At 52.3% G+C, this 15053-nt stretch overlaps 1 protein-coding gene across 1 annotated transcript in view; it reads left to right on the plus strand.

The window, feature by feature from the left end:
- Window positions 1–15053, plus strand: part of COQ8A (coenzyme Q8A) — a 45162-nt gene that overhangs the window by 21835 nt on the left and 8274 nt on the right. Inside the window, exons 2-4 of the mRNA XM_043923193.1 lie at window positions 829–1014; window positions 4294–4701; window positions 4918–4984. Of these exons, the coding sequence (XP_043779128.1) occupies window positions 838–1014; window positions 4294–4701; window positions 4918–4984 (652 nt within the window). The 5' untranslated portion in view covers window positions 829–837. The remainder of the gene's footprint in view (window positions 1–828; window positions 1015–4293; window positions 4702–4917; window positions 4985–15053) is intronic.

The raw sequence follows: 15053 nt of genomic DNA on the forward strand, positions 1-15053 counted from the left end.
CATTTTAGCTTATCTTACCCTTCCCAGCAGCACAGCCCCAGGTAGGTCTTGAGCAATGCCTGGGAGATTGCCAGCACAATCCCTACCCTGCGAGGCATGCTGTGTACACTGGCTTTCCACGCTGACATAAAGAAACGTGTTTTACACTGTGACCCAGTAGAAAGGAGAGAGCAGCCTGTATGTGCATGGAGGGGACCCAGGTTTCAGGCCGGGTCCTGCCTGCATTGTTCCCGCAGTGTCCCGCACCATGTTGGTGGTGTTTTTAATGCTGGCTAGGATTTTCCAAGTGCATTGCCAGAGTGTGGGGAGGGACTCTGGTTGTCCCTTGGTGGGTGTCTTCAGAGGCTTCAGGGCAGAGCAGGAGTGGCTGGGCACGGACAGACAGCCCCTGAGGAGCTGGGGGCCCCAGTCCTGCAAGGAGGTGTTCCCTCCCCAACCTGCAGCCTTGGTTCAGAGGGAAGAAGGCTGAACTAAATCAGGGACTCCCAGATTCAAGTCCTCGTTCTGCTGCTTGGTGGCTGAGAGACTCTGGACAAATCCCTTCACTCTGTGCCACAGGGTGGCCGTGCGGCCAGGGAACTGGGCCCCGTGCACAGCCCCGCCTCCACAGACTCTGCTCCATGCCCCGCAGCGTGGGGAGTCACTCAGTCCACCTGGACCCCTGGGCCCTCCCTGCCTCTCTTTTCTCTCGGTCAACTGGATCAGAAGGGGAGGTCAGTGGAAAAACCAGACAGCCAGAGTTTGGGGTTAGAGGTGGTCCGTGTGAGTGCGACCCCGAGTGAGGCATGGAGCCCCCACCCTGACTTGGCCCACCCCACTCTCTTCCAGCCCTGAAGGATGGCTGCCGTGTTGGGGGACGCCATCATGTTGGTCAAAGGCTTTGTCAAGCTGACCCAGGCGGCCGTGGAGACCCACCTGCAGCACCTGGGCCTCGGCGGGGAGCTCATCTTGGCGGTCAGGGCCCTGCAGTCCTCCGCTGCAGAGCAGGTCGGCATGGTCTTTGGGCAGATGCAGGTAAGGAGGCCGCTTGGCGGTGGGAGCGGGGCTGGGTTTGGAGGTCTTGGTGAGACAGGGGGTGAGCCGGGACACCTCCAGGATGGCCAGTCTCCTTGTGGCCAGGGTCAGACAGCCCACTGTTTAGTGGAGCCCACCATCCTTCCGGGTGTGAGGGGGAGGCTGCTGCCGTGTGACTGGAGTTTCAGTTATAGGAAGCTTCACAGCTGGGAAGAACCCAAGGAACATGAAGCCCAGCATGCTCTCCAGTCTGACTAGTAACTCACCAGCACTTACCCTGTGCCTGCTGGTGCCAGGCTTGGGGCGCAGAGGGGTGAGACAGGCCCCGACCTGCCAGGGGCTGCTTGGGGCTTGCTCTGTTCTCTCTGCCTGGCCTGGGTTCAGTTCCTGGGCCTGTCCTCAAGGTACTGAAGAGAGGCCTTTTTAATTTGGGGAATTAAAAAAAGCCACAAAGTTGAAACTCACGGTTCCCTGTGTTCTTAGGAGAGGCAGCTAGAAGGATCCCAGTGTATCTGGAAGGCCAGATACACTTCCTTCTCTGAAGCAAACAAGTACTCTATAAGACAGAGCACCTTCTCCCTGTTCCTCTGGTTTCCGTTAGTGTTTCTTTGTTGGGTCAGTTTTGTAAAGTGACGCAAGGTTTCCCATGTGTGGGTGGGTGGGGCAGGCACATTTTGTTGGACGTCATGCCTCAGCATCGAATGTCACAGGGTCGAATGTCAGTGGGCCTTCCTGGGGCTTTGAAACCCTTGCCCACTCTCCCCCACCCATCCCCACCCCTCCTGGCTGGGCTGGGCTTCGTCTTCCTCCTCCACAGGCTGGGGTCTCTGGGAGCTGACTCGGGAGCCCTGCCTCTTTCCAGGGCAGCAGCCTCACCTCCTGCCTCCCTCTCATCCCTCATGTTGTCTCGTCCTGAGTCCAGAGACCTCGACGCTTTACTGTCCAAGGGGAGGACTATAAGCAGAATCCAGCGCTGGAGCCGTGGTTGTCAACAGGGCTGCTAGCAGAGCGCCGCCCCCCACGGCGTCTCCCGCGTGGTCCACACCCCGTTCCTGACAGTCTGAGGGCATGGGGACGGTCTGCGTGTGCATGCATGTACATGTGTGTGCTCGTGTGCCTGGGCACGTGTGCGTTGGGAGCTGTGCTGTGAGGCAACCCCGCTGCTGCTCCCCTTCCATCGCTGCCCTGTCCTTCTAGACAAAGACACGAGTGCTCCTCCAGGCTCTGGGCCGCCAGCCTCTGGCCAGTCTCAGGTTAGGATTGCCAGCCTGCCTTCCTGCTCTCTGAGGTCCAGGGGCGATACTGTGTCTCTCTCTGCACAGATGCCTTCACCTCGCAGAGGTCTTCACTCCTGTGGTCTCTTACGAGCCTCACCATTGTCCTGGGAAGGGTGCAGGCCCAGATGCTTACCTCCCTTCTCAGATGGGGAAACTGAGTCTCAGCAGTTTGATGCAATTATTGACTGACAGGACCAGAATCCTGTGTCCCCTTCACACACTGTGTCTCTGCCCGCGCTCCCCTGCTGAGGCGGGGCTATGCCCTGGCTGCCTCACTCCATGCCCCTCGCTAGTGAGGAGCCATCGCCTTCCTGTTGGGCATTTGCCTGTGGAACACCCGAAGTGAGGTTGCCCGACTCACTTGGGCCTCCTGGGAGTGAGGAGCGTGTTAGATGTGGGCAGACCTCCTTGAGAGGTGAGGGAGCCCTGGCTCCCCGCCCCGCCCCTGCTTCCCTCTGATAGGCTGGTTCCTGGTCCTGGGAAGAGACCAGGCCGTCCGCCGGCACAGCCACTGGGCGGTAGGAGGAGTGATGGTCCCCCGCCTGGAAGGAGGCATGGCGCGGTGGTCTCCAGTGAGCTCCTTTCCGTCTACACATGAGGAGGGGATGGAGGGCCAGGTACCCCAGGAGCCTCTCTCCCTCTGCTTTCTCAGGGGTCTGTTCACTTGCTCATTCAGCAGACATGTACTGAGTCTGGTCCCCTTGAGACGCTGAGGCCCCTCGACTGCCACATAATCAGGTCATGGTAATGCAGGGCTGGTGGCCCGCAGGGGAGTTACAGGAGTTATGTGGCTCACGGGACCCTGCCCCAGACTCCCTCCTTCCAGGGCCTCCCTGACCATCTGGAGAGGTGCCTCTTGATTCCAAATACAGCTCATCTCTTCTCTGAGGAAGGTGCCGTCAGGTGGCCTCGGGGCGGCCGGTGGGGCCAGCCTTGGCGGCAGGTCCTTGCTCTGCCTGGGGGCCCCTACCAGGTTATTTCAGCTCCCTCAGCCTCAGTTTCTCACTTAGGAAAAGTAACAGCCTGTCTCTTTTCTTCCACTGGAGGGCATGTCTTGTCTGCCTAGATTCCACAGTATCTTATTAAGCTGAGAGTGAGAAGGCTTTGGGATCTGCTGCTGTTTGTGCAGAATCTGCAGGCAGTGCTCTGTGTGTTGACTCCATTTCAGAGAATCCTGGACTCAGGGAATCCAGGCCACTGACCTCCCTTCAGGAGTCGGCTGCGTCCTAATTATAGTCTTCTTAGCACTGTTCCCTTGGCCCTGTCTGTGCCTCACGTAGCTCTGTGACTGGGGGGAGCCCTATTTTCAGAGAAGGAAGCGGTAGAGAGGGGTCAGGAACTCAACAGGCCGCTAGGGGTTCAGAAGTAGAAAGACCCTGGGCCTGAAGCTCAAGTCTCAGCAACTGTTAACAGGGAAAACCTGGTGTATCACCCTCCTTACCTGCGCTGTGTACCCCCTGTTCCAGTAACGGCCGGGCCTGGTCCTGGCTGTGACAAGCCCTCTGGTGAGAGCCCCTAAGGGGGCGCCCAAGGCTGACTGGCGGAGATGCACCAAGGCACAGGCCTTGAGAGGCAGGGCGGGCCTACCGGTGTGCCGCCCTCCCCTCTGCTGGCCAGTGGTCATTCTTTTACTTCGCAAAGCTTTCCCCATCTTTTGCCCTGGCTCACCCTCCCCAAAGCCCTGGTAGCCTCTCCTTAGTCCGGATTTACAGGTGCAGAGCTTACTCCAGGCGAGTGGTCACTCCTGTGGTCTGGTCTGGGCACCCAGCAGTGGCCATGTGCGACTCGCTTGCCTGGCCCACAAGGTGGGAACCCTGGTGGGAGCAGGTGTGGAATCTGGTCCTCCTGGATCCCAGGCTGCTGCTCACCTCTAGAATGGGCTATGGGGTGACACGGTAGAATCCCCTGGAGGATGTGCTGTTCTGGGTGGAAGAGGGTGCACACAGGGATTTGCTCCTGGCTGCCCTCTTGCTCCTCTCACGCTGGCTTTTGTTTCCTGCAGGGTCAGGAGAAGCCTGAAGAATATTACTCTGAGAGCCTCGATGACCCGGAAGGAGCATTCCACTTCTCAGGGATGAGGGCCGAGGGCGCCTCTGAGGATGTCTCTGCAGCCTCCTCCCCGGAGCAGTCACCTCCATCCTGGGCTCACGCCGGCAGCGAGGGCCCAGCTCCTGCCTATGTTGCCAGTGGACCCTTTCGGGAAGGCGGGCTCCCGGGCCAGGCCGCCTCCCCTCTGGGCAGGGTGAACGGGAGGCTCTTCGCAAGTCCCAGAGACCCATTCTCTGCCCCGGGCCTTCAACGGAGGGTCTACCACCAGGACCAGTCATCCATGGGTGGCCTCACGGCTGACGACATTGAGAAGGCCCGGCAGGCCAAGGCTCGCCCGGACAGCAAGCCCCACAAACAGACAGTGCGTGCAGGTGGCCCCTGGGGTGGGACCGGAGTGGTTCCCGCAGTCCTACCGTGCAGGTCTGTGGCCTGGAGTTTCAGGCACACAGAGGCCTCTTGTGGGTGGAGTGTGCTGCCCTTGGGGTAGAGAGGGGCTGTGGGGGACAGCATGGACTCTGAAGGTTGGTCCTGTCCCTGGTCACTGATGCCATGAGGGCTCTTTCTCTTCTCCCTCTAGCTCAGTGAGCATGCTCGCGAGCGGAAGGTACCAGTTACACGGATTGGGCGGCTGGCTAACTTTGGAGGTAAGGTGCCAGTCCTGGCGAGAGGAGCTGAGGCTGCCATGGGGCCTGCATGAGGAGGGAAGGATGGGGGTCCAGGGCTGTCCTGGGGAGGGTGGTAGCTCCCGTGTTCGCCATTCTTGGATGTTTTCCATGAATGTGAAAACATTCATGTGATCCAATGTGATTGTGAGTGATCCAATGGCTACCTCAGCTCACCCCTGGGGATCAGTGGGGTGTGGCTGATGCTGTGCTGTGACTGCAGCTTTGCTTCTTGGGGGGCAGCGACTGCAGCATCAGCTTCTCACTCAGGCCTCCGGAGGCCCCGCAGAGGGGAGGCGGGACAGTGGGGCTGCTTGGCTCCTGGACACGGTAGTTTTGCCCAGTCCTTTGGGGAGCCATTTGCTGAATTCCCACAGGCCTGCAGGCTCCAGTAGAATGATATCAAGGTGTGTTGGCGGTGAGCTGCTGCTGTCCATTTTAATGCACTGTGGAGTTGTGAGTTTGTCCTTTCCTTTGGGAGTGTGTGTGCAATACACCTGTGCTCTCTTTGTCCATATTGGAAGATCATCTTATAATGAAGATTCACAGCAGTTGTATCTGCTTTTGTGATGTTGTGTTGTCTATCTGGTGCTTATTCGCTGACCAAAATATTCCTTTTGAAAGTGCCGTCCTTCGCAATGGGTTCTACTTGGAGACGGAATGACTTCTCTAAAGCTTGCTTGTCCTTAGTAGGTTCTCCAGACAATACAGTTAATGAAAGAATGGCATTAGTATGGCAATCAGCTCTGGCAGCTTGATTCATATGCCCTCGCTGGGCAAGTGCGAGGCTGTGTGTGACAGAGGTCTCCTTGGCTCCTGTCGATGCCAATGCTAACTAGTCGTGAAGGCCCACTCTCACCTGTCTGAGCTGTTACTGCCTGCCTTTTGCTTTCTTGGTCTGTACGTCTCCCCTCCTGTAGGCTGTACATCAGGCTCGCTCTTCTCCCTGGCTGCTCTTCTCTTTTGAAAACCCATCTTCCTCCTTGTTCAAAATTGGTTCTGTGCTCCTTGGCCCTCTGGGAGCTGGCCTGTTGTGTGGGCTTTAACACTGAACAATGGCTGGCTGTCCACCTTATGTTCAGAGCAGACGAGGTTAATTGGATAGAATTATCTCAGCGCTGAGGTTTTCTTCCATAACTGTTATCTTAAAATTTGACATCTGCTGCTACTTATCTTTTCCAGATTCTGGCATCCAATGTCATCTGAGTTTTAGCACAAAATTATTGCTTCATTTCACATTCATGGGCTAGCAGTTCCTCATAGAACATTGTAACCCCCTGGGGTGCCACTGGCAGAATGGGTTTGAGAGTCGCTGCTCTGATGGTGTCCAGTGGTCCTCATGCCCAGAAGACACGGCACTTCCCTGCTTTGCTCAGTGCTATTAGTTGGGAGGTTTATTATCATTCATATTGGGTGGAGGTTCCGTTCTCTCCTCCATGAGTCTGAGGGCAGGAACCATTCTCTTCTTACTCTGTAGTTTTTCTCTGTAATTGTAATCCTCTTCCCCTCACTCCAGACCAGAGCTCATCACAGAGCCCTGTCACCGGAAGGCTTAGTTTGACTAACATAGTGTAGAATGGGCGTAAGCCTCTCTTTGGAGTCTGCGAGGGTGGAGTAGTAGAGGACCTGTTTGGGAAAGCAGTCAGGGTGAAGGTTGTGGTGGCCGATTAGAATTTGATGGAGATCATGGTGAAGCCAGCAAAAGTCAAACCCTTTTGGGTGGTGGGTTAAGGACAGCAGACTGAAGTGAAAGCGGTGGTAGAGAAAGGTGTGTAGGACGAAAAGTCAGCTTCCTTAAAACCAGGGTGCAGGGCTTCCCTCAGGGTGTGGGGGACATGGCCACCAGAGGGAGCTGCGGTTGGGTGAGCAGAGGCCCTGGTCTCTGTAGGGGCTTTGCACCCTCCAGAGCCTCTTGAGCCCTTGCTGACAGCTGCCTGGTGCCCAGAGCCTTCCTTCAAAGTCTTTGCTGGAGATTTGCTCACAGCTGTGATTCAGAGTTGCTCATGTTGCCCATGCAGTTGGTGGCTCATATTTCAGGATTGGAGGTGGCAGGATGAGAGCAAAGAGGAACCAGGTCTGGAAAGAATGTGCTGTTCTGGCCCCAGAGGTAAATTCTGAACCTTCTGTCCTATCCAGAGGTTTTCAAACTGTGGGTTATGACCCTTAAGTGAGTGTGAAATCAGTTTAGTGGGTCAGGACCAGTGTTTTTAAAAACAAGTAAATAGAATGAAATTGAAGAGAAAAGGATCAGAATTAGTATCATAGATCCTGAGAACTCAGAACATTGCAAAAATATTTTGTTTCAGATATATTTATGCTATTGATACATGCTCTTCATTGCATTGTATATGGCTTACTGGTGGGTCATTGTCTAAACAATTTGAAGTGACACTGCGTTACTTTCTTCTCTTAGAATACACTTCGAATCTTTTTTCTCCTCACAAGGGTGAGATGTTTTGAGGTGCAGAGTAACAGACTTTAGGAAGTTTTATGAGGGGTATGAAGGAAGGCGGTTGCTATCGATCTCAGGGAGATAGGGTTGAGTTTGGGAATGTCAGCAGCCGGTGTTCAGCTATGTGGAGGCAGAGGCAGGGGCTCTTCAGTTGGGATGGCACATTTTGATGCTGAGATGGGGCAGGAGCTCTAGATCCAGTTTGGCCATGGGGTGTCATGGCTGTGATGCTGTGGGCATGGTGATCTGTACTTTTGTCCCCTGCTTTTAGAATTTTCCTTTTGCTTTTGGTTTTTAGCAGTGTGACTGTGACACACTTGGGTGTGATTTACTTTGTTTTTATCCTACTTGGGATTGCAGAGCTTCTTGAGTCTGTGGCTTAATGTCTTTCATCAATTTTGGAAAATAATGGTCATTTCTTAAAATATTGTTTCTGGCCTGTTCTCTTTCTCCTCTCTTTCTGAGACTCCCGTTACACATATGTTAGGTCTTTCCCTTTGTCCAATGTGTCTGCTCTGCTCTTTTCTGTATTTTTCATTTGTGCCTCAATCTTACAGGTTCAGAGAGATGTCTTATCATCTCTCCTGCACCTACAAATGGAAAACTGGAGGATTATAGAAATGAGACTAACAGATAAAGTGAGCACTAAGGAAAACTTGTTACTCTGGTGGCTCAGTGGTAAAGAATCTGCCTGCCAGTGTAAGAGAGATAAGAGATGTGGGTTCTTTCCCTGGGTTGGAAAGATCCCCTTGAGAAGGAAATGACAACCCACTCCAGTATTCTTGCCTGGGAAATCCCACGGACAGAGGAGCCTGGTGGGGGGTTGCAAGAGTCAGACATGACTGAAGCAAATAAGAACAAGAGAAAACTTATCAAAAGGAGCTGAGCACTATGTGCATAGCATTTTGCTGATCACCAAGACCTTCACTTAGGAATTTATAGTGCACATCATTAAGGCAGAAGGGAGAAGAATACTAAGAGAACTAGAAAGAGGAACAGCAAGTGAAGAAGTAGGAAGCGATAAGGATACTTAGATTCTACGTAGAAAGGATTTTGAAATATGATACATGAAAATAGACGCTAGTCTGAGAAAAGAGTGGGCCAGGAATGAGGAGTAGAGGGAATGGACTCTCAGGAATCCTCTTATTTTTAAAAGGTAAAAGGTTAAGGACTCTTCCTTCCAGAAAAATACATTGCTTTAAAAAATAGTTCCCAAGACACCATTGAATTTCTTAAGTGATTTTGTAAGAACAGTGTTCTCACTTATGTTAGAAAATAGGTGAATGCAAACTGATCGCTATTGTTGATTAATTTCTTAAAGATTCTGATAACCCTAGGTGTCCTGTTAATATGTCAGCAACAAAGCTCTTTCCGAGCTCATTTGCCCCTTTTCCTACAAAGCTTTTGGGTCGTTCTCCACACCCCCCTTGTCTCAGTAGTAAAACTGAAAACAAAAGATTTTGGGATAAGTGGGCATAGTTTGGTGATTTTTAAATTTTGTTAAGTAAGAACGTTTAAAACAAAACCAAAACCTATCATCAACTATGAACATCATTTAATTTACACTTTTAAAGGCCATTTAACAACGTAAAAGTGCAAAGGACATGCTCCCAAGATAAAGGATGGTAAGTTGAGTAACTGAGTTTTGTTGACGGCCTCATTCTGTCTTCTTCGTTTTCAGGTGTCGGCCCTGCTGTGTCTTGCCAGGGGCCTTGCAGGGCCACTCAGCAGTGGCGATGCCATGGACCCCTTGGCTGGGGTGGGGAGGGGGTGGGCAGCTCGGTAGGGGTGGGAGTGTTCACACCTCCCGCAGCAGGACTGTGTGTTCCGAGCTCCTGGCCTGAAGCCCTGTGTTGACTTCTCTGAAGTCAGGCTTCCCCTACCAGCATTTATTGATAGGGCACCTAATTCTCATTGAGGATGCGGAGATCTGAGGTCCTGGTGTCGACAGGGGCTGCCCTGGTGTCCCTCGTTGGGTGGCACTCACTCAGTGATGCCAGCTTTGCCGCCTGACTTCCCGAGGACGCACGCTGCAGGTGTGCTGTCCCTCTAAGCGGCCGGCGCTCCTCTGTGCTCTCTGAGGTCGCAAGACGGGTGCCCCGTAAGTCTAAGAGAAGTTAGCAACCTTGGCAGGGGTGAGGGAACATGGTTTCCTATGTTTCCCAGGAGCATACTTCAAAGGGACTTTGAGTCTGGGTCTGCCGCCCTTGCACTCCTCCCTTCTCCCCGATCCTGCAGAGGGGCCGTCAGTTCTTCCCCTCCCGCCCTGGCCCAGTTCTGAGAACCGAGAACACTCACTCTGCAGGGAACGTCCTCCGCCGCTCCCTCCTGTCCGCCTTCCTGCAGCCCTGTGGGCTGCAGCCCCTCCCGGCCGGCGCTGGCGTGGTGTGGGGGATGCAGGTGACGTGACGGGAGAGAAGGTGGGGTTACCAAGGGTTCGGGAACACCTTGAAGCAAAGGAAATTTCCTTGTCCACTGCCTTTTCTGTGTGGACTTTCTTGTCTTATGAGATCAGGAAGATTGTGTTGATAAAAGTTGAGGCCCGAGAACAGTGGCTGGCACGTGGGTGGTGCAGTGTGAGTGAAGCTGTTTTTCCCTTAGGTTTGCCCCTCACCGCTGCAGGGAACCTCCGGCCAGCCTTGCTCGGTAAACACACCTGGGGGTTCTGGCAGGTAAATGCGGAACATTTCCTCACTTCTTTCTGCTCTCAGGCACCTCTCACCAAGCCTCCTCACAGTCGCTGCTGTTTACTGGAAGGTGTTTTATTTTTACCTTTTTTTGACCTCTGTGCCTGTGTGGGTGGAAGCCCAGTGGTTGTTCAGAGGGGACATGTTTATCTCTTGAGGACCTGCAGAGGGCCTCTGGGGCCTGGGCTTCCTGGTCACAAGGAACAGGCCCAATTCCCTGGGAAGCAGCTCACTGCTCCCAACTCCTCTAGGGAGAACCCTGCTCCCTGCAGCTTCTCACTCCTTCCGCATTTCTAGCCTGAAAAACCTCCTTTGGTGAGAGAAATGTAGGAACTTTCTTGAAAGGGGCTGGCGCCTTCTCACAGCCCAGGGTGTTGGCAAGGCTGCTGACGGTGGCCGTGGGGCTGCCCTGGATCTGTGGCTGGTCTCCTCCGGGACCTCCGAGCAGCCTGTGTGTCCAGGCCGGGGCCGCCTGTGGGTCAGGGCATGGGTGGCGCTGTCCTGAGGGCTGGGGGGCTGGGTGTGGGTGGGGCTAAAGGTGACAGAGGGGGAGTGAGCGAGCCTGGGCTCAGGGTGTCCTCACCAGCTCGGGGACTCTGAGATGGAGGTGCCACCCGGCTCTGCGGGAAGGAGGAACCTGGGCTGCGCCTGCCCTTCTCTCTCCACGAAGCTCTGAGAGTCCTTTAAGTCAGCGTGTTGGGGACTGGCAGGAGGGCCAGTCTATTCCTGGTTCAGTAGAGCAGGAGCTCTGAGGTCAAGGTCAGGGCTGGCTGGCTGGCAGGGCTGCTCACCTCCCGGGCCGCAGTGGGGAGCCTGTCTGTTGGCAGTTCTGCAGGCCTGGCACCAGGCTGGTCCTGAGGGAGCTCGCGGGGCCACAGGAGGAGCCTGCGGCCTCCTTTGCAGAATGTTCCCTCTGTGATTCAGTGTTCAGTGACATGTCCTTGGCTTGGAGAGCTTTGGCTCTGTCCCACAGCCTAGAATTAGCCAGAGAAGAGTCTGAGGGGGCCCAGCAGGAGGCGCGGGGGGCTCTGCAGAGGGAGGGGTGCGGCGTCTGCTCGCAGTGGCCAGGCTGGGTAACTTTTGGTGAGTCTGCCTCTCTCGTAGGCTTCTCTTTGGATTTGATCTAGCCAGAGGAAAATCTTGGGGTAGAGAGACACTGGTGAACGTCGTTGGGATTTGAAGGTTAATGTTCCTGTTATTATTATTTTGCTAAATCAGATAGTGTGATGAGTGGGGTGGGGATGGGCAGGCAGCAGGGAGTTAATATTCGACCAGAGACATGGCTCCGGCTCTGTGCTGTGTCCTCTGGGGCTGGGTTGGGGTGTCAGAGGGAAACAGGCCACAGCATCTCCATTCAGCACCCCAGGGTGTCCTTGGGGGCATCTCCAGATGACTGTGGCCTCTTCCTGTGGCTGCAAGAACTTGGCTTATGCTTGGCATGTGCTGACCCAGCAGGAACATGGGCTGCTGGGCACTTGAAATGTGGCTGGTCCAAGTTGAGATGTGCTCTGAGAGTAAAATACATATTGGATTTGAGGGCTTAGTGTAAGAAAAGAGTAATATATCTTTTTAACAATGTTTATATTGAGTACTTGTAAGGGATGATATGTTGAGTTGTTGTTATTCAGTCGCTCAGTCGTGTCCGACTATTTGCAACCTCATGGAGTGTAGCACACCAGGCTTCCCTGTCCTTCACCATCTCCTGGAGCTTGCTCAGACTCATGCCCATTGAGTTGATGATGCCATTCAACCATCTCATCCTCTGTCGTCCCCTTTCTCCTGCCTTCAGTCTTTGCAGTATCAGGGTCTTTGCATCAGGCCAAAGTATTGGAGCTTCAGTTTCAACATCAGTCCTTCCAATGAATATGCAGGGTTGATTTCCTTTAGGATTGATTGGTTTGATCTCCTTGCTGTCCAAGGGACTCTTAAGAGTCTTCAACACAACAGCTCAAAAGCATCAATTCTTTGGCACTCAGCCTTCTTTATGGTCCAACTCTCACATCCATACGTTACTACTGTAAAGACCATAGCTTTGACTAGACAGACCTTTCTTGGCAAAGTAATGTCTCTGCTTTTTAATACGCTGTCTAGGTTTGTCATAATTTTTCTTCAAGGAGCAAGTGTCTTTTAATTTCATGGCTGCAGTTACCATCTGCAGTGATTTTGGAGCCCAAGAAAGTAAATTCTGTCATTGTTTCCATTGTTTCCCCATCTATTTGCCATGAAGTAAGTGATGGGACCGGATGCCATGATCTTAGTTTTTTGAATGTTGAGTTTTAAGCCAGCTTTTTCACTTTCCTCTTTCACTTTGATCAAGAGGCTCTTTAGTTCTTCGCTTTCTGCTATAAGGGTGGTGTCATCTACATATCTGAGGTTATTGATATTTCTCCTGGCAATCTTGATTCCAGCTTGTGCTTCATCCAGCCCAGCATTTCTCATGATGTACTCTGCATATAAGTTAAATAAGCAGGGTGACAGTATACAGCCTTGACGTACTCCTTTCACAATTTGGAACCAGTCCGTTGTTTCATATCCAGTTCTAACTGTTGCTTCTTGAGTTGCATACAGGTTTCACAGGAGGCAGGTAAGGTGGTCGGGTATTCCCATCTCTTTAAGAATTTTCCACAGTTTGTTGTGATTCACAGTCAAAGGCTTTTGCTTAGTCAATGAAGCAGAAGTAGTTGTTTTTTTCTGGAGTTCTCTTGCTTTTTCTGTGATCCGGTGGATGTTGGTAATTTGATCTCTGGTTCCTCTGCCTTTTCTAAATCCCGCTTGAACATGTGGAAGTTCTTGGTTCATGTACTGTTGAAGCCTAGTTTGGAGAATTTTAAGCCTGCCTTTGCTAGCATGTGAAATGAGTGCAGTTGTGTGGTAGTTTGATCATTCTTTGGCATTGCTGTTCTTTGGGATTGGAATGAAACTGACCTTTTCCTGTTCTGTGGCCACTACTAAGTTTTCCAAATTTGCTGGCATACTGAGTGCAGCATTTTCATAGCATCATCTTTTAGGATTTGAAATAACTCAGCTGGAATTCCATCACCTCCACTAGCTTTGTTCGTAGTAATGCTTCCTAAGGCCCACTTGACTTCACATTCCAAGATGTCTGACTCTAGGTGAGTGATCACACCCTCATGATTATCTGGGTCATTAAGATGTATTTTGTACAGTTTTTCTGTGTATTCTTGCCACCTCTTCTTAATATCTTCTGCTTCTGTTAGGTCCATACTGTTTCTGTCCTTTATTGTGCCCATTGTTGCATGAAATGTTCCCTTGGTATCTCTAATTTTCTTGAAGAGATCTCTAGTCTTTCCTATTCTATTGTTTTCCTCTGAGGAGGCCTTAGAAATAGCTGAGAAGGGAAGAGAAGTGAAAGGCAAAGGAGAAAAGGAAAGATACCCATCTGAATGCAGAGTTCCAAAGAATAGGAAGGAGAGAGAAGAAAGCCTTCCTAAGTGAACAGTGCAAAGAAATAGGGGAAATATCTTGAGTACTTTGGGTTAAATATACGATCAGAATTCATTTCACATGCTTCTTTTTGCCTTCTTAATGTGGTCACTAGAAAATAAAAAATATCCATGGCTGACATTATATTTCCTGGGCAGCACTGGTCTACTCTTTGAATAGGAGAAAGGACAGTAATAGCGAACATCTTTAAATAGTATTGCCCTATGACTGCCCCTTCTGGTAGCACTTCAGTCTTATTCCACTGTTTAATCCTCACACCGACGAAGAGGCAGGAGCCTCCTTTACAGCTGACAAAGTGGGGGCTGCACCTTTGCCTAATGGTGGGTAAAGTGTATTCCAAAAATACATAATTTTTAATTTGGTTATCCTTTTTTGATTTTTAAAATTTATCGTCATTAAGTAGCTTTCTCAGTACATTCAATAATATTTCTCATAAAAGTAACACATAATCGTAGAAAATTTGGAAAATGTAGAAGCACGTGCAGGTTTCCTTGCCTGGTGTGAGCCCACCGGGCCTGGAGGGAAGCTGTTCCATCAACCTCCCAGTCCCCCAGGATCGTGCTCACCACGGCCCGCTGTTCTCGGGGCCTCTGGCATCTTCCCTGGGTCTTTGCTGCCCTTCTGCTGTGATCAGTGTGCTTCTCCACGCGTTCTTCACTCTCTCAGCTAACTGCGCCCCCGCCCCAGGCCAGCCGGAACTGTTTGAAATAGAGGAGATGGGCCCTGAGCCAGGCTCCTGGGCTTTCTGTGTGGGCCGAGTGGCACCTGCTGGGCTCCTTGGGCCTCTCCTGGACAGTTGGGATCATCCAGTACCAACCTCTGATAAATGAGGTGTTAAGAGACCTTGATTTCAAAGGTTGATGAAGGAAGAAAGTGGGGCTGACACCCCACTCTCCTTAAACCCCTGTGTATGTCTGTGGGGCCTTCCTCTCGAGTGAGAGCTGCGGTCTGAGCTCCAGTGAGTCCCCGTGGCTTTTGCAAAATGTTCCGACCCCATCAACGACTGCTGTGTGTTGTGGTGGTAAAACGTCTCCTTGCAGCTGCAGTCAGCTAGATCAGAGAGTCCTAGGGTGTTGAGGCTCATTGCCCACACCGTGAAGTGGGTGACTGTGTCCCGGAGGGTGCCCTGTGTTGTCCTCGGCCCGCAACCGTTCCCGGTCTGTTTTCCATTCGTGCCGTGCCTCCCCAGTGTGTTCTTCCTTGTATGTTGTCTCGGGGTGTGTTTGTGTGTCACGTGAGTGTATAGCAGAGGTGAGGGGAGTGGGGGCAGAGGAGACTTTTCCACCGGAGCACTCATCGTGAGCCAGGTGTTCTTTGAAAACAGTCACTGTGTATCTCCCACCTCTTTAAGATGTCTGCAGTGTCATCAGGGGTCCCTGGGGAGCGAGGCCCTTGTCTGCCTGGGGCTGCTCCAGGGCTCATGGGGAAGGGCAATGGGCAGCTCCTG

Source organism: Cervus elaphus, chromosome 14, assembly GCF_910594005.1.
Source record: "Cervus elaphus chromosome 14, mCerEla1.1, whole genome shotgun sequence".
Lineage (NCBI taxonomy): Eukaryota > Metazoa > Chordata > Mammalia > Artiodactyla > Cervidae > Cervus > Cervus elaphus.